Source organism: Salmo salar, chromosome ssa06, assembly GCF_905237065.1.
Source record: "Salmo salar chromosome ssa06, Ssal_v3.1, whole genome shotgun sequence".
In the NCBI taxonomy this organism is placed as follows: Eukaryota; Metazoa; Chordata; class Actinopteri; order Salmoniformes; family Salmonidae; genus Salmo; species Salmo salar.
The window spans coordinates 36,540,262-36,563,224 of NC_059447.1; the positions used below are offsets into that span (position 1 = coordinate 36,540,262).

The 22,963-nt window shown below is 43.4% G+C and overlaps 1 protein-coding gene across 1 annotated transcript; it reads left to right on the forward strand.

Annotated features, from left to right (window-relative positions):
• Window positions 1–4,035: 4,035 nt before the first annotated feature.
• LOC106607189 (uncharacterized) lies at window positions 4,036–10,703 on the forward strand. The gene is made up of 9 exons (XM_014203885.2): window positions 4,036–4,861; window positions 4,963–5,221; window positions 5,342–5,466; window positions 5,600–5,636; window positions 5,747–6,015; window positions 6,252–9,739; window positions 9,866–10,029; window positions 10,150–10,231; window positions 10,520–10,703. The coding sequence occupies exons 1-9, from the start codon at window positions 4,779–4,781 to the stop codon at window positions 10,675–10,677; spliced, it is 4,665 nt and encodes a 1,554-aa protein (XP_014059360.2). The 5' UTR covers window positions 4,036–4,778; the 3' UTR covers window positions 10,678–10,703.
• The last annotated feature ends 12,260 nt before the right edge of the window (window positions 10,704–22,963 follow it).

Here is a 22,963-nt window from a genome sequence, read left to right on the forward strand (position 1 = left end):
TTATAGCCTTCAGACAATTAAGACATGGATTGTGTATGTGTGCCATTCAGAGGGTGAATGGGCAAGATAAAAGACTGAAGTGCCTTTTAATGGGGTAGTAGGTGCCAGGAGCACCAGGTTGAGTGTGTCAAGAACTGCAATACTGCTGGATTGTTCATGCTCAACAGTTTCCTGTGTGTATCAAGAATGGTCCACCACCCAAAGGACATCTAGCCTTGACACAACTGTGGGACGCTTTAGAGTCAACATGGGCCAGCATCCCTTTGGAATGCTTTCGACACCTTGTAGAGTCCATGCCCAGACAAACTGAGGCTGCTCTGAGGGCAAAAGGGGGTGGAACTCAATGTTCCTAATGTTTTGTACACTCAGTGTATATTTTCTGTCACAAAAAGCAATTAAATTAATCAAGTAGTTTATGACTGTCATGTGTCAACTTGCACTAAGTACAGTACCTTCCATAGGTCCATTTCACAACCCATTAAGTGTGTGCCCTCAGGCCACTACTCTACTACCACATATCTACAAACCAAAATCCATGTGTACGTGTGTATATAGTGCGTACGTTATCATGTGTGTGTGTGTATGAGTGTGTCTGTGCCTGTGCGTGTCTCTTCACAGTCCCCGCTGTTCCATAAGGTGTATTTTTATGTTTTTGTAATGTGATTTTACTGCTTGTCTATGGTGCTGACCTCTTTCATGACCCCGGCTGCTGTGAAGATACCCCAGACGTCTGTGAGAGAGAAAGCCCTCCACCTCCACTCTGTCGGTTAACCAACCCTGGACCTCTCCAAAGCCCACACTGGGTCCCTTTATGGTCTCAATCATTTTGTCTGGACGCCAGGCAGCTTCTTTGTACAGGGAAGACATGCTCCTGTGTGTGTGTGTGTGTGTGTGTGTGTGTGTGTGTGTGTGTGTGTGTGTGTGTGTGTAAGTGCAATACACAATGAGAATCTTGGGTTATTACGTGCTATCAAAATCAATGCATTTTCCTTACTGCTAAATACATATTTCTTTCCATGAACCTACTTGCTCTTTACTTGTGTTCTAATTGATATATTTACTATACAATAATACACGGTATCTGTCTGTGCTTACCAGGTGGACCCAGACACCACACACACATACAGGAGGCAGTCCAGCAGGTCATCCATGCCCATCTGATGAAGACACCCGAGCATGGCCACTGCAGCCCTTTGTCCACTTCCTGAACCTAGCAGTGCTATGTGTGACACGTCCTAATTGTTTCAATATGAAAAGATAATTAACAAAGAACTCCAAACAATCATGAAGGTTGTGTTCTTTACACTTGGAAACCTCTCTTACTCATGTGACTATCTACTTTTAATTCAGTTTCACACTGTTAAGTTGAATACATTTCATTCGGTTCATTTTGCTGCCATGAGAGGAGGAGAAATCCAGTGGTATCTGACAATTTGATCCACATACCGATTCACAGTTGATGTCATTCCTCCTCAACCATTCTGGAATCTTATGTTTCTTCTTCACAACATACATCTCCCCTACACTGAGAGTGAGACTTCTGAACTGTCTGCTGAAATGAACAACACAAATTCTCATTATCAAAGGAGGTAATATTTAACATCAAATGTGTCATAGTACACATGATCAGACTCTTAATGTTTTGTGAATATCTTGAATTTTTCTCCATGATTTTTCAAAGTAGTTGATTGCAAAATGAACATCATGCGTAGGCGTACAAGGTTTCAAAACAGAACTGGCACTGAAAGTATGCCTCCTTCAGTATGCCATATACTTTGTGACATGTAGGCCTAATGTACACTACATGATCAAAAGTATGTGGACACCTGCTCGTCGAACATCTCATTCCAAAATCATGGGCATTAATATGGAGTTGGTCCCCCTTTGCTGATATAACAGCCTCCACTCTTCTGGGAACACTTTCCACTAGATGTTGGAACATTGCTGTATGGACTTGCTTCCATTCAGCCACAAGAGCATTAGTGAGGTTGGGCACTGATGTTGGGCGATTAGGCCTGGCTTGCAGTCGGCGTTCCAATTCATCCCAAAGGTGTTCGATGGGGTTGAGGTCATGGCTCTGTGCAGGCCAGTCAAGTTCTTCATCACCGATCTCGACAAACCATTTCTGTATGGTCCTCGCTTTGTGCACAGGGGCATTGTCATGCTGAAACAGGAAAGGGCATTCCCTAAACTGTTGCCACAAAGTTGGAAGCACAGAATCGTCTAGAATGTCATTGTAAGCTGTAGCGTTAAGATTTCCCTTCACTGGAACTAATGGGCCTAGACCAAACCATGAAAAACAGTTCCAGACCATTATTCCTCTTCCACCTAACTTTACAGTTGGCACTATGCATTCAGGCAGGTAGCGTTCTCTTAGCATCTGCCAAATCCTGACTCGTCCGTCGGACTGCCAGATGGTGAAGCGTGATTCATTACGCCAATGGCGGCGAGCTTTACACCACTCCAGCCGACGCTTGGCATTGCGCATTGTGATCTTAGGCTTGTATGCGGCTGCTCGCCCATGAAACCCATTTCATGAAGCTCCCGACGAAACAGTTTTTGTGCTGACATTGATTCCAGAGGCAGTTTGGAACTCGGTAGTTATTGTTACAACCAAGGACAGACAATTTTTACGCTCTACATGCTTCAGCACTCAAGGGTCCCGTTCCTTGAGCTTGTATGGCCTACCACTTCGCAGCTGAGCCATTGTTGCTCCTAGACGATTCCACTTCACAATAACAGCGCTTACAGTTGACGGGGGCAGCTCTAGCATGGCAGAAATTTGACGAACTAACCTGTTGGAAAGGTGGTATCTTGTGACGGTGCCACAATGAAAGTCACTGAGCTCTTCAGTAAGGCCATTCTACTGCCAATGTTTGTTTATGGAGATTGCATGGCTGTGTCCTTAGACACCCGTCACCAACGTGTGTGCCTGAAATAGCTGAATCCACTAATTTCAAGGTGTGTCCGCATACTTTTTTATATATAGTGCATGTTGTTAAGCAGGTTTGTAGCTGGGAATCCACTAAACAAACATTCCTCTTTTCCTCCTGATACAGATTATATGATCAGGTTGTATTTGCTAAATTATTTTGGAACAATGCTTTGAAACAAAGTCCAGTATTCGAATACATTTTTTGATTTACTATCCACTGTCTGTTATGGATTAAAAACCCGGTCAATAACCTCAAAGATCCATTAAACCATCAAAACAGACAGTCCATTGTGTTCATTTCATAGCGGTACTTCTGGACCGAGCCTCGCGAGAGTTTGGTGTCAGAAACTTTTGAAGACTGGGATTACTTCATTACCTTTACTAACCACAAGAGGGCAATATGTTCTTTATTTTTTATTTTTTATGTACCACACTTATTTATTGAAGTCCTGTATATAGGCTGGGCAGAGTTGATTGAACCGATGTTAATGATTGGGTATGACTTTAGATTTTAGGATGAATATAGATGGTCAGTAATAGGTATTGATTGTGCAGTTATAGTTTACTGGACTGTTCTCCTTATATCTGGTTGAAGCACATGAGCAATCAGAGCAGGGATGTAACTATACCTGCCCCAGTACCCGTGCGTTAGAGATGACGACGATACCTCTAACGCACAGATACTAGTGTACCTGCGATCTTATTCAAAAACTCTCATGATCTTATAGGACGATAGTTCCAGCTCAACTGCGACATTATGGTATGTAATTTAGTGTATCACCTTTTATGTTGTTTTGCATCGCACTCAACATTTGCGGCAAAAGCCCAAAACATGGGCCTTACAACCCCCAGAACTTCCATTAAGATTCAGTACTTTCAATGAGTAGGCCTGAATCAGGGGTGCGTTTACCAGTGCGTAAAATACTCATAACATTGTTACGTCATAATTGATGAGGTTTAAAACTGTACAGAAAAACTGGTTGGCTCATTCTTATCTTCGTTGTTGACTGGACGACCTAGTGTTAATCATTAGATGCGCATTCACTTATTTTACAAGGAAAAGACACGGAGAGTAAAGTGTCTGAGGTATGTTACTTTATATTCAATACTGTAGTTATTGTAAATGAGAAGAAGCATTGTACAGATTTTACAGCAGAATAACATCCAATTGTATTAATTTATGTGGGTTAAAATGTAGCCTATAGGCTGTCATTGACCAAAACATTTAAGTAATAGACCAGTCATAGGCTACTGTAAAGATAGGCTAGATGAAGCATGTAGGCCTTCTTTCTAATGACTTCAGGGGGTCAAAGGCTATGACCCTTAGGTTGGGTGCAAGCAAAGATGACCAATTATATTGACAAGATAGTCGAGTGGCCTCTATAACAATGGAAATGCATGTCCTGGATGGCAGGCGGGAGGGGGTGAGATCAGGTACGACCATTCTAGCCAAAGACAGGCCAGATGCATGTGTGAACAACAGGCACAACTCCAATATAAAGTAGATTATTTTCAAAAGTTGCTGAAATGCCACGAGTGTCCGCTTATATCAGTGCATTCCGAACAACCTAACCATTCCAAAACTTCTATTCGATCAAATAAGCATCACTCAGCAAGTTAGAGATTACATTTTTTGTTGACTGAATTTGATACAAATATTCTTCACTTCGTGGTCTTATTTTTGTGATCAAATTTTGGGTGGAGTAAACCCTCGCTTTGCCTCTTCCTCTCTGGTGAAAGAGTTGCAATAGGTCACCTTCACTATAGATAAGATGTGACCAACGAGATGGCTAAAGGTGAGGCATGTACATGACTTTCTGATGTCTTTCAGAGGTCAAAAGTGATGACCTCACCCTCATATATATTAGACTCACAGCCTCTTGAGGACCCTATCAATAATGCTGATGACATGCAGGATGAAGTCAGGTAAGTAATTTACACAAATTATCCATTCACACATAGGTCAAATGTCTATACATTATGGCTAGGTCCCAGTGATCATAGAGAGATTATTTTCCTCTGCACAGATATGAAAAAGATCAGCCTGATACTGGGAGCCTGGCCCAGTTCTTTGCTGATCAAGAAATAGCCAGCCCAACTCAGTCAATAGCGGCTGAACCGGAGGCAGAGATGCAGGAGGCTGATCTGAAGTCAGCTGAACCAACCCAGTCACTCGAGGCTGAAATAGAGAGTGGGATGCAGGCTGATCTAGAGACACCCGGCCCATCCCATGTACAGGAGCCACACCAGACTTCTCTACTCAACTCTGGAGACCTGAAACTGGAGGTGAGGACTGTAGTCATCTCTCAATCTAATCTACTAGTTGCATTGTGTGTGTGTGTTTGGGAGGAGAGAGTACTAGAGTTGATTGAATTCCAGCCTAACTGTACTTCCTGTCGTCACCAGGATACTGATGTGACCTTCACCACCATGCCCACGGCCCCCCAGGCTGCAACGTCCCAGAACAGCCTTGTCAGGCTGCAAAGAAGCTCCCCAGACCTCTCCACCTTTGTGCAGGACATGACTGACAAGTATGTTGCTCTGTGGATTTCCTATTCTCCCCTTGATTGTTTGATTGTATTATACATCTTTTAGATGCCCAGATCAACTGGGCTTCCTAGATATGTTCCCCATTAGAAAGGTTATCTTTTATTTACTTTTCAGCCACTGGAATCTGTTGAGTGAGAATATGCGTGCCAAGGTGAGTTAAAGTCAGTTCCTGTCTGCTTGGTTAGTGAAATGGTGAGTCATCACATGGCTCTAAGTCATTATATCGATACAGTGTCTAACTTCTCTATATGTTCATTGCAGTTAACTAGAGATGAGTTTACTGCCAAGTGCATGGACATTGTCACATGGGTGAAGAAGATCAAATCGACAGTTGTGGTTCCCGCCCTTGACCTCACCATGCAGATAGAGCTGACTGAGTTGCCAGGCTCTCCTGGATCAGGAAGTGAGGAGGCAGTAACTTCTCTCTCCCGCACTGTGAGATTAAGTTGTACTCAAGGCCCCAGCAGGAACACCAGTTCTAAAACTTCCTGGAGCACACCGACACCCACACCTTTCCCCTCCAGTCACAGGTAAGCACCACTATCCACTTCCCTCCAAGAAGTTCTACCCTCACACATTATTCCCGTATCCCCCACCATGTGTACCAGTAACCAGCCCCACGTAATGAGAGATACTGCTTAGATGGAACACAAAATCTCTAAAATGTTTATTGGTTTACTTCTTTTGATTAGTAATAATAATGAGGTTGAGTCCAAAACGCTATGGACATTTTTGTTACTATGTCTCTGTTGTGTGCATTCTCTAGGTCCATGACCTCTTTGCTGAGTGAAGAGGATGATAAAGACTTGATCCCTGGAGAGGTCACATATCGCTCAACACCTGAGGGGGGCAATAGAGAGATGAGGGACAGACCCTGCTCAGAGCCACTCAGGTCTGTGTTTGGCCTGTCTCAGAGCTGTATTTTCAATCAAATGGTCCACAGTGGAGCATGCAGGTCGCTAAGTGAGATTGTACTGCCATCCAGCCGGAGTAGGCAGAGGAAGCTCATGCCCATCATCGTCTCCACAGACACCAGATTGGTAATGGAAATTGTGGAGATGGTGATGAAAGTCATCAACTCCAGGCTAGCTCAGCTAATGCTAAATGTGGGTTGTAGTCAGGGAACTGAAGGTCATGGCAGCAACTCAGCAAGCATTCAGTTTGCTCAAGAAATGCTGAGCATGGCAACTGCATCAATGTATGCCCACGCAATGGAGCATATTGCGCACGGCTGCAAGTCCAGCAGTCGCCAGTCCAACAAGTCTCCACTTGAATTAGCGGGGGAGATGGAAGCCATATTGGGTCCTCTGGCTGGACAGGTAATAGTCACCGTCATCAATAGTATCCTCAGGACTAAAGACAACGGAAGAACTGAGCAGGAACGGACCACCCCTTTGAGTTACTTCCTTACTGCAGTTTCTGCTGAAATTCAAAGCATGGTAGTTCAAAGATCTGCAAGTAGACAGTCCTCCAGGCAGTCCATCAGTGACCACTTGATGAATATCTCCAAGGGCAAGATCGTGAAAGCCGTTCAAATTAAAATGTCACAACTCTATGGCGAGTCTACCAATGAAAGCTGCATATCAGCAACTCCAACAATCCAGAGCCTGTCCAAGTGCTCATCCAAAGAATCCCTTTGTGATTGGACTCTCACCTCAGATGACGTGCATCCAGCTAAGTTCCTGTCTAGCAACAGAATTACAGCGTTGTCGACTGATGTTGTGGATGTTGTGTTTGGTGATGTTTTTTATAATCTTGGACTTTCGGACAGCCAAACACATTTAAGGCCACAGTGCACCGGCTCCAGCTCATCAATAGACATCAGCGGTGTTGCTGGGGAGATGGTCAGACAAGTCTCTGTAAAACTCCAGTCCTTTGCGTCCGAGAGCAGTCTGGAGGCCATGTCCATGACTCACGACTCACCATCTTTGTCCATCTCAGACTCTGACTTGAAGTTCTTGTGCTCTCACTCAGCGGTTGCTGTAGCAACTGCCTGCCAAGCAATTAAAACTGAGCTTGAGATTGAGATGAGTCTCAACCCAGCCACAGAGGCCGGCTCCCAGGGTAACCTTGCTGCCAGAGACCTGGTATCTTCTCTGTCACAGAGTCTTGAGGATATAGATGTTTCTCATATCATTCAGGGCCTTAAGGAGGCAGATGTGACATTTGCCAATCTGAACAAAACCCCTTCGACCGACACTAATAGATTAGAGGAAATCTTATCTGCCCATATTTCCCCTGAAAGTATTGCAGCGGCATCGGTTGATCTTTTTGATGGCGTATTAGGAGACTTGCATGAGGCATTTGAGGCAAATAAGGTCTCAGCAGCCACAAAATCTGGTCGCAAAAAGTTCTGGGTTGAAGTACATACAAGTTCACAAAACCTGTACACCAATGCGCTGGACAAACTAAATAAGTGGTTCAGTTTACACCATCTCACTAATGAAAAAGATGTTCCTCTGAATACCAAGCTCTCTGCAACTGGACCACTCCTAACTGAGGCCTGTGTGGAGGTATCTCCTGTGCAAAAGACCAGTATTAACAGCTCTGGTATGTCCTTCAGGTCTCTGAGTGATATCTCAGACAACCAGCTAACCCTCAACACATGCACTAAAGAGGTAATCAAACAGGTGGCCTCAGTTCTGAAGTTTGAGGCTTCTAAGGAAGACTGTTCTTCTTCCGTTGGAGGGAGGACATTAAATGTGTTCTTGGAGTTCAGCCAGAAGTTGGATGCTCTCATCTCAAAGTTGGAGGACCTCCCCATTTCAGGTGAGATTTCCTCGCTCACACAGCCACAAAGTGCAGTCAGCAGCAGCAGAACCTCTAATATTTCCATCAGGAGTATCCTAAGTGTGGAGTTCTACACAAAGGCCAACCAGATCGTGAGTGAGGCTATCCTTGGAGCTGCAATTGTTTTCTATGCTCGCAAAGCCAACCATTTGGAGCTGAATATGCCTGCTACCTATTCACAACATCTGTTTGCAGCCACCTCAGACATTGTGAACATTATTGTGGAAGACCTAGAGAGAGAGACCATGGATACAGAGTCCCACCTCATACCTAAAATAGTTTTTGACAAGTTCCTGGATGCGGCTCACAACATCTACTACCAAGTGCGGGATAGGCTGAAGGTCTTCTTCTCCATGTCCTCAGTGCCTGCCTCCAAAACCAAAGATGTGGTGGATTCCATGCCTGTGGAGAAACATGGATACTTTGAGGCCTCTGACACTGCTCATGACCCGGAGCGACCTCAATCTGTCAGGAGTGAGAAGTTGTTGACAAAAGACAGTTTAGCCAAGATAGAAAGGTCTAAATCCCTTGCGTCTCGGGGTGGCACATCAACAGAAAATCAAGACTTTGACACCTTCACATTGACACCCACCAAGAGCATGTCAGTGTTGAGTGATCACAGTTTGAGAGGAGATTTTTCTCTCTTGAGTGAAAGTTGCCAACCACTTTTGGCTCTCCAAGACTCAACAGTGGCAGTCACTAAGCATAGCTTCACCAAGTCTGCTAAGACCACCCTCAGCCAGATCCTAAATGTGATCAAGTGCAGAGTGGCTGCCTCAGATAATTCATCTGTTGGACAGAAGACAACTGACATGTTGGACTCTCTTCTTGAGAGCCTTGACCAGTTGACTGCAGATGAGATAAAGGGGACAGCGTCCCACAGCTTGATCACAGTAGATGTGCCAGAGTCACTATCTAAGCAATCCTTGACAAAATACTTTTCTACTCATGAGAGGAACCAGGATTCTTCCCCTGCAAAGCTTGTGTGTCAACCATCATGCCTGATACCAACATCCATGTCTGACACCAACATTATAGTGCAAACTATAATGGAAACGCTGGTGAAGGACGAATCAAAGAAGACTTCAGCAGAGGAAAACCTTGAGAGGCTCGTCTCCATTGAAACCATTCAAGGTGTGTCAGACGACCTCATCACAAAGGTCCATGGTCTCATTCAGGAGATCACAATAAGCCGGCAACTTCAATCCATGGCTGGCCACAGGAGCTTCTCTGAACCGGCATTGCCAAAGCCAGCCCTAAAAAAGCTGTCAAGGAATGATGCCTCTGAGCTCGCCTACAGCTTTGCCGAAAATTCTGTTAGGACTCTCCTGGGGCAGTGCTTAGATGTGTCGTCCTTTTCCACTGGAGTAAGGCAGACGATGGATCAGGTCACTAAGATAATGACTAACACAGTGATGGACACCCTGACTGATGAGTCCAAGCCCACAGTGAAGTCAGAGGATGGTAAGTTAAATTGCCATTTTAACTCTGTAGAGGAATCTTTTGTAACGTGCTCAATAGATTGTTTCTTATGATGGAAAAGTTTACTGACTTCAACTGTGCCAAATGTATCATCTCTACTTCTCCCAGAATTAGTTTCCAGGTTAGTCCAACCAGATGAATTCCCCACGAGGAGCCTTAACCCATCTGATGGCAACGCTGATGTGATGCCTCGCTCTGCTGGAGGTGAAAAGAATAGCAAGAAGTGGCGTTTCCTTTTCAAAATGCCTAGCATCCCGAAGATCAGGATCAAGGTAGGGAGCTTTGTGTTTGGGAATTGCCTCTAAGTTAGGGCTGGGATTTAATTATCCCACAGCCAGTGGGCTTATGAGATATTGTGAGGGCTCTAATGTCAGGATATATTTTGTCAACAGGTGTTCAAGAGAAAAGGACAATCCAAGAAGCACCCTGAACTGGAAGCGCTGCCAACAAAACGTTTCAGTGATATGTCACTGAGTGAGTAATAAGCATTGATTATGTAATTGTAATTAATCACCATGTGACCAGTTTGTTATGACCTTGGCATGAGTGAACAAAGATACAGTATCAGTCAAAAGTTTGGACACACCTACTCAGTCAAGGGTTTTTCTTTATTTTTACTATTTTCTACATAGTGGAATAACACATATAGATTCATGTAGTAACCAAAAAAGTGTTAAACAAATCAGAATATATGTGTATTTGAGAATCTTCAAAGTAGCCACCCTTTGCCTTGATGACAGCTTTGCACACTTTTGGTTCCAGAGGTTCCTTCCGCCTTCCCACCCATGGAGGACCTGATACCTGCACCTACTGCACAGAATCCCCAATCCCGTAAACGCCCCTTTGTGGTTAGGGTGTTTCGGGCCCTCTCTCGAGCCATCACCAGTGCCTTCAGAGGAGCTTCAGGGAAGAAGCACTAGATAAGTGCTTGATTTTAATAAACATTACTGCATTTATTTTTGTGTCTACAGCAGTTGTATGTGCAATATAACAAGATTAGTACTTCAGAGTGATTTATAGTGGTAGACTTTTTATGGTCATTGATTGTGGAATACAGATATCAATAAAGACAAAATATTGCCTCTTATAGGGATACTTTGCCTTCAGTGTGGCATGCCCATATTCCAAATGTCAAATAGGGAATCCCCACCCACCTCTAAGACTCCTGAGACTCACTGATAATTCTCACCACGTCACACTCATCCCACTCCTAGCTTATTGGCTATGCCTGGTTTAACAATAGCGCTGCATCATTCTTTTTTAGACCTGGATTGCTTAGAATCAACAGGGTAGACACCGTGAGGCCTCATAAGTTTGATGCACACGATGACTGTAGTAGGTGTGGGGGAGCACATGGGCCAAGACTGAGTAACGAAACTATAAGTCTTCCTAAAGGGACTTCCTTGAACAGTGTGGCTTTTCCGAAAGGTATACAGCACATCCTACCATCCATTACATGGGTCACTCTCAACACCAAAGCTTCACCCTTCACATGTCTTTCTCCATCATGGAATTTCACTCGATTTTTACCCCTGTTGATCATATCTTTGGTCTGCATGTTTGAGTGGGGAATCAGATGGAATATTTGTTTGTGTGTAATATAGGACATCAAAGGCTTTGCTCATGGTATTTTAGTCTTAATAGGGAAAATATGTCAACAATAAGGAAGTAGACTTCAAACCAGGTAACTGAAATCAAATAGCAAGCCATTTCTTACATTCATAGAATTGTCTGTATTAGAACTCACATTGACATTAGCATTTTGACAGATGACATTGACTGATGAGTTCAGAGAGCATTAAAAGCTGTTCGACGGAGGGCTCTGCTCAGGATTCTAATAATGTAATATTGTCCACACGACACAGCACTTCGATGGAAAACATTGTTGAATCATGAATATGCCTCCCTCTGACGGTGACACAGGCATCCGCCCCCCTAACCCTGCACATACCATCTATTCATCAGTAGTCAACAGCGTACACTGGTGCTGCTTCATCATCTGTGAAGACAGGGTAAATGACAGACACATGCCTCCCAACAAACACACACACAGACACGTACACTCCCCCCTGGACAGTGTATCACTATCAATAATATTCTCAGCATGAGGCAAAGTAAATGATTACTCCCCTCTCCCTAAACAAATGGAAGGGATAAAAGGAAAAACAGCAGAGCCCCATGAGGTCAATCAGCCAATGGTCCCGGAGGAAGAGAAGAGTAATGGTGCTGTGAGGTATATAGTGACGGTCTGTGGATGATGTGTCTCATACATTATGGATGAAACCTTGTGTTTTCCATCACTGTCAGATGTGCTTTGCTGCTGTCATCTGTCAGCGATTTAGTTCCTAAACTGGCCTATTTAGAATTCTGCATTCGAGGGCCACCGTCAATTTAAACATTGAATGTATACGAAATGCCAATTTTGAGTCACCCGCATTGCTCATCTTGTCACGAGCACCTTGACATTAGTAAATTAGTTACTTGCACCAGTTCCTAGGGCAAGAGCAAGTGGTTTGGAAACAGATGAACTGTGTGTCTGTGTCTGTATCTCTGTGTCTGTCTGTCTGTCTGTCTGTCTGTCTGTCTGTCTGTCTGTCTGTCTGTCTGTCTGTCTGTCTGTCTGTCTGTCTGTCTGTCTGTCTGTCTGTCTGTCTGTCTGTCTGTGTGTGTGTGTGTGTGTGTGTGTGTGTGTGTGTGTGTGTGTGTGTGTGTGTGTGTGTGTGTGTGTGTGTGTGTGTGTGTGTGTGTGTGTGTGTGTGTGTGTGTGTGTGTGGATAACAACAGGATCCCACCCCTCCCTTCCCCCCTCACTTCATTTCCAAAAGAAAATGTCATCTGACACAGATACACAACCCCCTGTGAAGATCATCCAACCTAATCGACCTCCATTATCCAATCAGACACAACAGTGGAGGAACAATCTGCCGCTAATTCAGTGGGCGGGAAAGGAACCCTAGGGGGAGGGGCTACTCTGTCTCCCCACTTCCACCCCCACCCATGTTTTATAATCAGGTGGTATTTCACTAGGCACTGTGAATAGTAAAAAACAGACTTTAAAAATCATTCTTCACATCCATGGCATTGTCAGTTTAGTGGTAAGGTCAACCCTTTGAAAAGGAAGATTGTGTTTAAGGACAGTGGGCTGTATAATTTTATGGATGTTTCTCTGTTGAGGGAGGCTAGAGTGTACATTTTTGTGCCTGTCACTAAGACACATACACAGTTGGCTTTGTAAACAGTAAACACGAAGCTCATTACTCGAACAAAGGCACACGGACAACAGGATGAGAGTCAGCTGCCTTCACCAGGTTCTGATTAAGAAAAACTTCACTGGGGTACTGGCTCTTATGGCCACCAAGGGAATCAGTTAGATCCTAATGATTTCCTTTCAATGCCCTGAGCTGGTCAAAAAGCCAAACACAGACAGCTAAATAGAGCCTGATGACACATGTTGTTCTGCAGGACTGAGGTCATCTACATGAGATCATTTAGAATCTAGTCATTGGGAAGAAAGGGATCAGCTGGGGGGGGGGTCATACTACTGACAAATGTTGACATCATAAAACATGCAGAGTGTACAGGAATGTGTGCAGAAGTCATTTTTATTTATTGGATGTGACTGTTTCCATTTTGTAGTGATAACTAGGATTTTTTAAACGTCTTCTGCATTATACCTAAAATGTATGCCTGTGTAGCTATGACATATGTTTTCAAGTCAGTCCTTTACTGTAGTAGTGAGTCCTTTACATCCTGTCTTATTTTGAAGACCACCTGCCTCCTCAGTCCTGTATCTCTCCTCCTCAACCCTAGGGGGCGATCACAGTCAGGTGCAGAACAGGCCAGGCCATGGCTCCTCTGTCTCTATGCCTCCTCTCATAGCTCCTGCTCCTCTCCATGGCTCAGTACATTAGGTAGCCCGCTGTGCATGGCTCTCATTGCGTAACTGATAAATGAGCTTTGTCTGGAGGAAAAGTTGCTGAGAAGTTGGCAAAAGTTTTTCGTAGCCAGCTGTCATTGTGCTGATCAAGGAGGAGTGTGCAATGTAACCCACTTTCATCCCCCATTACGTCTGAAAGAAAGATGTTGGTGCCCTCCATTTTGTACACAATACCTGAGCTCAGAAAGAGTGCCTCAACACTGATATCTGGAATTACAGAAATATAGAATGTCCAAAAATTATATGAATTCTTAACAGTGTCACTCCTGTCTTTATACAGCATATCTCGGCTAAAATTACAGTTATAAAGCTTTTGAGTCTAAATCGTCTGTGGCTTCTTTTTTTAAATGATGTCCTATTTTTTTTTCTCACTCATTACAACACATCTGCATTACATTTGCCTCATTATGTTTCATGTATCACATTAGGCTAGGCTCCACAGACTCCCCAGCCCATAACCAAAGAAGCCTGAGAAATACTGTTGTTTATACGGTCTATGGCTGAATCTCACTGGAACAACCCATATATTTTAGCCATAATTTTGTACAACGCAATAAGCCCTCAAATTCCTGCTATTATTTGTGCAAGGCATATAGGCAGCCATCACGTGTGCTCTAGAGAGCGCAGCTCCCCTGTCTGTCCTCTGGCTCTATTGTCCCTGTTGACAGTATAGGAGATATTTTGCCAAATTACTCAAGCAGGCACTTTTCTAAGACAATGGAGCTCCTACAGACCCGGCCTCAGAACAATGGCACAGCGGAGCTTAATAACCATCTGTCTGTCAACTTGAAGGATTAGACCCACACACACAGGGGTTATCAGCTGAATCCTGCGAGGGTGGGAGTGTGGGTCTGGCTGCGTGTGAGTGAGGGGGATGAGGGTGCAAAGATTAAGCAGATTAATATGACAAGTGTAAACCAGTGTGTGTGTTTGTGCGTGCGTGTGTGTGTGTGTACACACATGTATATCCGTGTGTCTCTCTATGAGTGTGTTACAGAGCGAGCCTATGTATCTGTGTGTGTCTGTATTTGTCAGCCCAGCAGGATTCACTTGGGGACAAGTGGGAGTGTAACCACATATCCGGACCATTGAGCCTCAGTGACCACCAGAAGGCTCTCCACACAGAACAAACATTTAACCAGATTAGAGTATTTGGGTCCTCTGGCACTTTACAAGGCTGAATCAGGACAGCTCTCTGGCTGTGAATAAAAAAGGATTGTAAAAAAAAAAAAAAATCTGTCACTGAAGTGGATTTGCCACTGTTGAATGTTCTGCATTTAAATGAAGCCATTACTGTCAGCAAAGCTATTGGATTGTCATGTCTCATCACCAAATGGCTTCACCAATCTATCTGACGTGATGCCGTGTAATAGCCATGCAATTGTAGTGTTCCCTGGCTCTCAACAGAAAGTGTTGGTGAGTTTTGGTCAGAGATGCAGTTTGCTGAGATTTTTATTTGAACCTTTATTTAACTAGGCAAGTCAGTTAAAAACAAATTCTTATTTACAATGATGGTCTACCCCGGCCAAACCCTAACCCGGACGACACATTTGGAGAACCAACCAGAAGTTGTGTTTGTTGTACCCATGCTATTTTGTGCCCTGACTCATTCCCCTAAGAATCAACCTATTTTGGGTGAGTGTTGGGCATTGATTCCAAATGTACTGACAGAAGTCTGAACAGGCTTTGAAGAAAAGTTTTCTACAAAGGATTTGTAAAATGAAAGTATTCCAAAAACCACTTTCACCCATCAGTGACCTCCACCCACACAAACATACTGCATATGTGCACAGAACACCTACATGTGGGTACAACACACACACACACACACACACACATATATATATATATACACACACATAAATGGGTCATCAGGCAGTGTAAGGGCATCAGTGAGTGGGTTTTGCGTGGGCCTTGTGATAACAGAGTTCTCCCAGAAGACTCTTCACATCTGATGTTACTGGGCTGAATACTGAAGAGGAGCACGTTTGGGTGAATCCTCGATGTTGAATCCTACCCATGTAGAATTTTAATATTTTTTCTTGTTGTAGCCTACTACAAATGTATCTAGGAGGGAAAGGGTGTTTATCCTATTCATTATTCCTATATGGCTGTGTGACTCCCTCAATAACTCAAATTGGGAAGTAGACTAATGTTATTAGTTCACTGTGAGTGTGTCTTGACTCACTGAACTGGGACAGCTGTTTACATGGTACCCAGTGAAATACCTGATAGTTGGGTATCATGTTGTATACCCCACATAAGTCTATCATCCCTATACTTTTTCAAGACTTCGCCAATTGCTCAGGTATGACTCCCACGCTCTGACATAGTCAGGGAGACTCAGGTTACAAAAGTTAAATAAACCATCTGTATACCTTACCCTCCCTACTGTAATCTACTGTAGCACACCGACCCCTCTCCAGCTTTATCTAACCACCTTGTCAACATTTCCAATCTGCACTGCACAAATAACCCCATTAGGGGTGTTATTAGCTGTGAAAGCCACAATATGCTAGTTAAATAGCTCGCCGCTGGCTAGCAGGGGCATTCTCTGTTTGCCTGATAGGAGCAGATTACAGTAATTTTATCTGCAGGGGGGTAACAGCTGGATACGAGAGAGAGGCCTGTGTATAATGACAGGATGATCGGGTGAGAGTGGAGAATGGGTTGCAGAGGCTGGATCTGTTCTACACAAGTAGGCTAACAAACAGCGCTAGGATTGTGTTTACCGTATCTAGTCCCCCCGCTGTTAGCCTAGATCTCAACTACTCTGCCAACATAACCACACAACCGTTTCCCTGTTAGGTGATGTTGTCTGTCAACATAGCTGGTTGGTTATGGAACCACTCAATCTGTGGTAATATGTTTGTTATTGTGTGTACTGCTATATCTATAGCTTATTGTACACCTGTCCTCCACCAAGCAGTTTTACTATTAGTTTACCTCCTGAGGAGATATCTGAACCAATCTTCAACAAATCTGCTGGATAGCTAACTTGATCACTATTCCATTGTGTCTCTACAAGGCATAAAAACAGTTGACTGAGGACTGCACTGTGCAGATCCAAGCTACAGTTAAAGTGAGTGGTGTCCATCCATCTCTCTGTTCTCTTCCTCCGGCCCGGCCCTCTCTCAGGAGACTGGTTAATCTAATGGGATCCATACTGATGAAAGAGCTCAGCCTGCAAACCTGATGACTTCAGCTATAGTCAGCAGTAATTATTCCCAGTTGTCACGTCCTGACCATAGAAAGCTTTTATTTTCTATGGTAGAGTAGGTCAGGGCGTGACTGGGGGGTTGTTCTAGTTTATATTTTCTATGTGGGGTTCCAGGTTCATTTTCTATGTTGGGGATTTCTATGATTCCCAATTAGAGGCAGCTGGTTATCGTTGTCTCTAATTGGGGATCATACTTAAGTAGCATTTTTTTCCACCTGTGGGTTATGGGATATTGTTTATATTTAGTTGCCTGTTAGCACTGCATTGTCATCACGGTTCGTTTATTCTTTATTGTTTTGTATTTTGCCAAGTTTCACTTTCTAATAAATTATGTGGAATGCTACTCACGCCTGCTCTTTGGTCCGTTTCTACAAACGAACGTGACACCAGTTTACCACATGGCCGCATTCATCACATTCCCAGCGGGTCAGAAGTGTACATACCCTCAATTAGTATTAGGTTGCATTGCCTTTAAATTGTTTAACTTGGGTCAAATGTTTCAGGTAGCCTTCCACAAGCTTCCCACAATAAGTTGGGTGAATTTTGTCCCTTCCTCCTGACAGAGCTGGTGTAACTGAGTCAGGTTTGTAGGCCTCCTTGCTCGCACACGCTTTTTCAGTTCTGCCCACATATCTTCTATAGGATTGAGGTCAGGGCTTTGTGATGGCCACTCCAATACCTTGACTTTGTTGTCCTTAGGCCATTTTGCCACAACTTTGGAAGTATGCTTGGGGTCATTGTCCATTTGGAAGACCCATTTGCGACCAAGCTTTAACTTCCTGACTGATGTCTTGAGATGGTGCTTCAATATATCCACATAATTGTCCTACCTCATGATGCCATCTATTTTGTGAAGTAGACCAGTCCCTCCTGCAGCAAAGCACCCCCACAACATGATGCTGCTACCCCCGTGCTTCAGGGTTGGGATGGTGTTCTTCGGCTTGCAAGCCTCCCCTTTTTCCTCCAAACATAACGATGGTCATTATGGCCAAACAGTTCTATTTTTGTTTCATCAGACCTTTGTCCCCATGTGCAGTTGCAAACCGTAGTCTGGCTTTTTTATGGTGGTTTTGGAGCAGTGGCTTCTTCCTTCCTGAGCGGCCTTTCAGGTTATGTCGATATAGGACTCGTTTTACTGTGGATATAGATACTTTTGTAAATGTTTCCTCCAGCATCTTCACAAGGTCCTTTGCTGTTGTTCTGGGATTGATTTTCACTTTTCGCACCCAAGTACGTTCATCTCTAGGAGACAGAACGCGTCTCCTTCCTGAGCGGTATGACGGCTGCGTGGTCCCATGGTGTTTATACTTGCGTACTATTGTTTGTACAGATGAACGTGGTACCTTCAGGCGTTTGGAAATTGCTCCCAAGGATGAACCAGACTTGTGGAGGTCTACAATTCTTTTTCTGAGGTCTTGGCTGATTTCTTTTGATTTTCCCATGATGTCAAGCAAAGAGGCACTGAGTTTGAAGGTAGGCCTTGAAATACATCCACAGGTACACCTCCTATTGACTCAAATTATGTCAATTAGCCTATCAGAAGCTTCAAAGCCATGCCATCATTTTCTGTAATTTTCCAAGCTGTTTAAAGGCACAGTCAACTTAGTGTATGTAAACGTCGGACCCACTGGAATTGTGATACAGTGAATTATAAGTGAAATAATTTATCTGTTAACAATTGTTGGAAAAATGATTTGTGTCATGCACAAAGTAGATGTCCTAACTGACTTGCCCAAACTATAGTTTGTTAACCTCACTGTATGTAAACTTCCGACTTCAACTGTAGCTACAGTATATGTCAGTATATCTACAGTAAGGCAGTATTTCCAATCTCAACCCCTCCTTGAGTGTACCCAGCCGATCCACTTATTTGATGCATTCTAGGCTAGCACATAGCATCAAGACATTGATCAGTTGTAGCGGACTAACTGTAAAATACAATGAAACCAAAATGTTTGCTGTGTCGCTGGTGACCACTAAGACTCTGACCATACCTGACAAACTCCACTAGCACTACAGATAAAGGGTAGCGTGGCACCAGTATGTACATCTGATGATCCCCACAATGGCCTGTACTCATGTGGTTATCTGGGAGTCAATCTCCAGTACTGTGGTTACATAAACGGAGGGCTCGGTGCTGGTGGAGAGATTGTGATTCCATTAATAAAGGACTTAAGAGAGGCAGCTGATCTGTTCCACGGAGGGAGAGCCCAGGGCATGTTCTTTGTGTGGTCACAATGAGGCCAGCACCACTAATGGGAAGACCGACCTCTCTGTGTTGTGTGTGTGAGTGACCTGGGCTTATCGCTTCAAACACAGGCATGGCTCCACAGTTATGTGAGAGAGCAAGGACGAATGAGGCATTGTGAGAGAGATGGAGAGATGGAAAGAAAGAGAGAGAGGCAGGCCACGGGCCACTGCACATCATTACACATCGTAATGCAGGAACAGAACTGATACTGTGCAAAGAGAGAGGAGTCAGTAACCCTCGCCCTGGGCCCTGTACTGTACAGTTATAGTTAGTTATATAAGTCAAGTTCCGACTGACAACATTGTGTCCAATATGTAGCCTGAGTCTAAGATAGATTGAAAGATACTGTACTCTGGCTATTCTGCAGTACTACATTGCTGTAAGAAGACAGATGATATTGAAATGAGAAGTCTTGTCTAGAAGGACTATGCAAGGTAGATGCATTTTTATGGCCGACTGATTTGTGTAATGGGCTCTTTCAGTGATATCCATAAAATAGAAGTGAAATATTAGAGAGCAAAGTAGAAACACTGATAAAGAAGGAGGGAACAGCGGTCTTAACACTGAGCTCATCTAGAGTAACACTGATGGTTTCTAATGCATGAACAGCACACTCTCCTCCCATGCTATTCTCCCTGCTCTTGTATCAACAACATTACACAAACAACATCTCAATAGACATTGGGCCGTGGGTGATGCGATACTTCATCTTTACTATGATTGAGCAGTTGTTGCAGTCGATAAAGCAAGCCATAATTACTATCAAACAATCAGAGGGAAAATTAAAAGTCTCCCGTTGAGTATGCTAATATGTTGTCATTCATGCTACAATAATGGGCCGTGCCCCGCCCACAACTCACAGGATATAATTATAGCTTAGCTACCCTTTAACTTGAGCACCCGTGAATGGAATTCTTAAAGGCCCAATGCAGCCGTTTTTATATCAATATCAAATTATTTCTGGGTAACAATTAAGTACCTTACTATCCATGTTACCATCCAACCATTCCATGCAGATGAATTACCTGATGTATGGAAAAAGTCACCACTCAGCTGATGGAAACATGAAATGCCGGTACAAATGTATAAATGCCTACAGACAATTTGTTTGTTTCGACATGCGGGGATATTTTTGTGTCGGTAAAATTAAATATGCAAGAATGTCACGACTTCCGCCAAAGTCGGTCCCTCTCCTAGTTCGGGCAGCGTTCGGCGGACGACGTCACTGGCCTTCTAGCCATCACCGATCCACCTTTCATTTGTTTTGTCTTGTCTTCCCTCATACCTGGTTTCAATTCCATCAATTACATGTTGTGTATTTAACCCTCTGTTCCCTCCATGTCCTTGTCCGGAATTGTTTCTTGTAGTGCTTGTGTATGTTATGCAGGTGGATACCAGGTTTTGTTTGACCCATTCATTGCTTGTTCTGTTTACGGTGTTTTTTATGTTTATTAAACGACACCGTTGTAAATCAGTTTTCGCTCTCCTGCACCTGACTTCTCTGCCGCCAATACGCACCCCGTTACAGAGAAATGGCAGTGGAAATGCCTTTATGCGCAAATATTAATATAATAACCATCATATCAAAGTAAACTTGGAGTAAAGCAATGATGTGTTGTGTGGTCCTCCCACTACGACTCGGAAAAGCATGTAGTTCATTAGGCTACAGATAAAATACTTCAAAGGATGGTGAATGTGAAAGGTGATGAGCTTGATGCTCATTTCCTATAAATATTGAGGGTCTTATACTGGTGACATGATGATCGATGCTTGGCTGCCGTTTGACAAGTACAAATAATATTGCTCTTATGCATAATTATCTCATAATGTAATATAGGTAGCCTACCAGCACTGTATTTGCGAGCTGTTGACTTGGGCGCATGTGCCAAGACCAGAGTGGACACATTTGCTATATAATGCAACCGTTTTTGTGACAAAACCATCAGTAGAGTTGAAAATGCGATGGAAACCCATTTAACTTGTATTTTTTATTTGGTACATGGGAATTTAACCACAAAAGTTATTTTTATGTGCACTAAGTCATCACACGCAGCCTTTTATCCACAAAAAGTCAGTTTGATGGAAACACATCTCTGGTGGGAAAATGCACATATTGTTTTATGCAGATTTTAGAATATTCACATTAAAATCTAACACAAACTGAATGGAAACCTAGCTACTGTATTAGATTTCCATTCAAATGTGCAAAAATAGCTTTTTAGCAAAACATTATTTCTAAGGCAAAAATGTTGTTAGGACTGTATGGGAGTGGTCTGAGTGGGAAGGGGAAAACTGAAAAGTAACTGTTATTGACAGAGAGGTTTGGAACTGTCTTTGTTGTATGTCTAGTAACTAATTTACTGCATGGTGATGTCACCATGGATAGCCAAAACTCCGCCCATGTACAGTAACCTGGTGATTAGAAGGTCCTGTGTAGATTTGTATTTTCAATCAGCATCTATCAGGAAATAACACTGATAAAATATTTTCACACTTTTACAGTGTTAGTTTCATCAGCTGTTGTACAATATGATATAAAACACAGGACAAACTGCAATTTGTCTGCCCTGGGCCTTTAATCACCTATAAGGCAGATTCATTTCAGAATAAATCCTGTACAATAACCACATGTTATTAATAATGAATGTAGTCATTAATACATGGAGAAAACTGGGTCTATATACAGTAAGCTCAGGGGCCAATGTGATCTTAGCAGCTGTTCTTCCTTCTTCCCCACAGAGTAGATCTAGAGGCATTCTGTCGGTTGTGTGCTCTCATGGCGCGCAATCGGACATGATAAGGTTGGCTTTGCATTGCAGCCAATTCCTTGGTGACCTGACTACCTAGTAATGAAAAGTGTGTTTGCATGTTTTTAGACCCTTGAATTTGATGGTCAACGGTTTTCATCGTTCTGTCTCTTTAATGTTATGCGCTGTAGGCTTTAATGTTATGCTTTGTTGCGTTTACTTGTGTGAGAAGGAGCCTACAGTGTATGAGGAAAATAGAAGAGAACAGTACATCTTGTTACATCTTTGCTAAAAAATACTACAATTGTATAGATTCAGTGACAGATTCTTTAATGATGTTGCATCAGATATCTTAGCTAAATTTAGGCTTTTTACAAGTGTGCCATAGGCATGATTGCAATAGGCTGTAATGTGTAAGAGAGAGTTAGAAGTAGCACTCAAGCACATTATGAATGCCAAACTGCAAAACATTCTAGAATATCACAGCAGAATCAGAGGGAGCAGGCCTATACTCTATGTATGACATTCTCATCTGCTAGGTTTGTGTAGGACTGGGATAATCCCTGTGCAGAACTGTATCTCCCCTCACAACAACTCAGCGGTTCACTGGATCACATCAATCAATTCAATAAGACCAACAGCGCCTTTGTTTTTGAAAGATGCGCCTTTGAAAGCGTGCCAATTTTCCGTGTGTTGGAGTTTCTCACAGCCAGGCAGTATCCACCACAGCGGCGGCTAAATCTGGGCCAAATCCCGCTGACAAAAGAAAGTTTCGACTCATGTCTGTCCCCACAACACTCTTAGCACCTCGCTTTCCACGCTGGTCCCAATCACTCCACTGTGGCAGTCACCAAGATGAGACAAGAATTTATATTCTCACAAAGTTGGTCTGCTCTAAACCGACCGACAGGTTAACACACTAAAGGCTAGTTTACGGTCCGCAGGTTGACTGTGGCTCAACTGACCCGAGTCCCAGCCTAATCTCGTGGCTCTTTGACCCCCTGGGGTTTATAATGATCAGCTAGTATAACACTGAAAAGAGAACATTTCA

Coding starts and splice junctions, on each gene's coding strand:
- LOC106607189 (XM_014203885.2), top strand. CDS start 4,779: ATGACCTCACCCTCATATATATTAGACTCACAGCCTCTTGAGGACCCT. Junction 6,016..6,251: donor CCTTTCCCCTCCAGTCACAG/GTAAGCACCACT, acceptor TGCATTCTCTAG/GTCCATGACCTCTTTGCTGA. Junction 9,740..9,865: donor CACAGTGAAGTCAGAGGATG/GTAAGTTAAATT, acceptor TACTTCTCCCAG/AATTAGTTTCCAGGTTAGTC.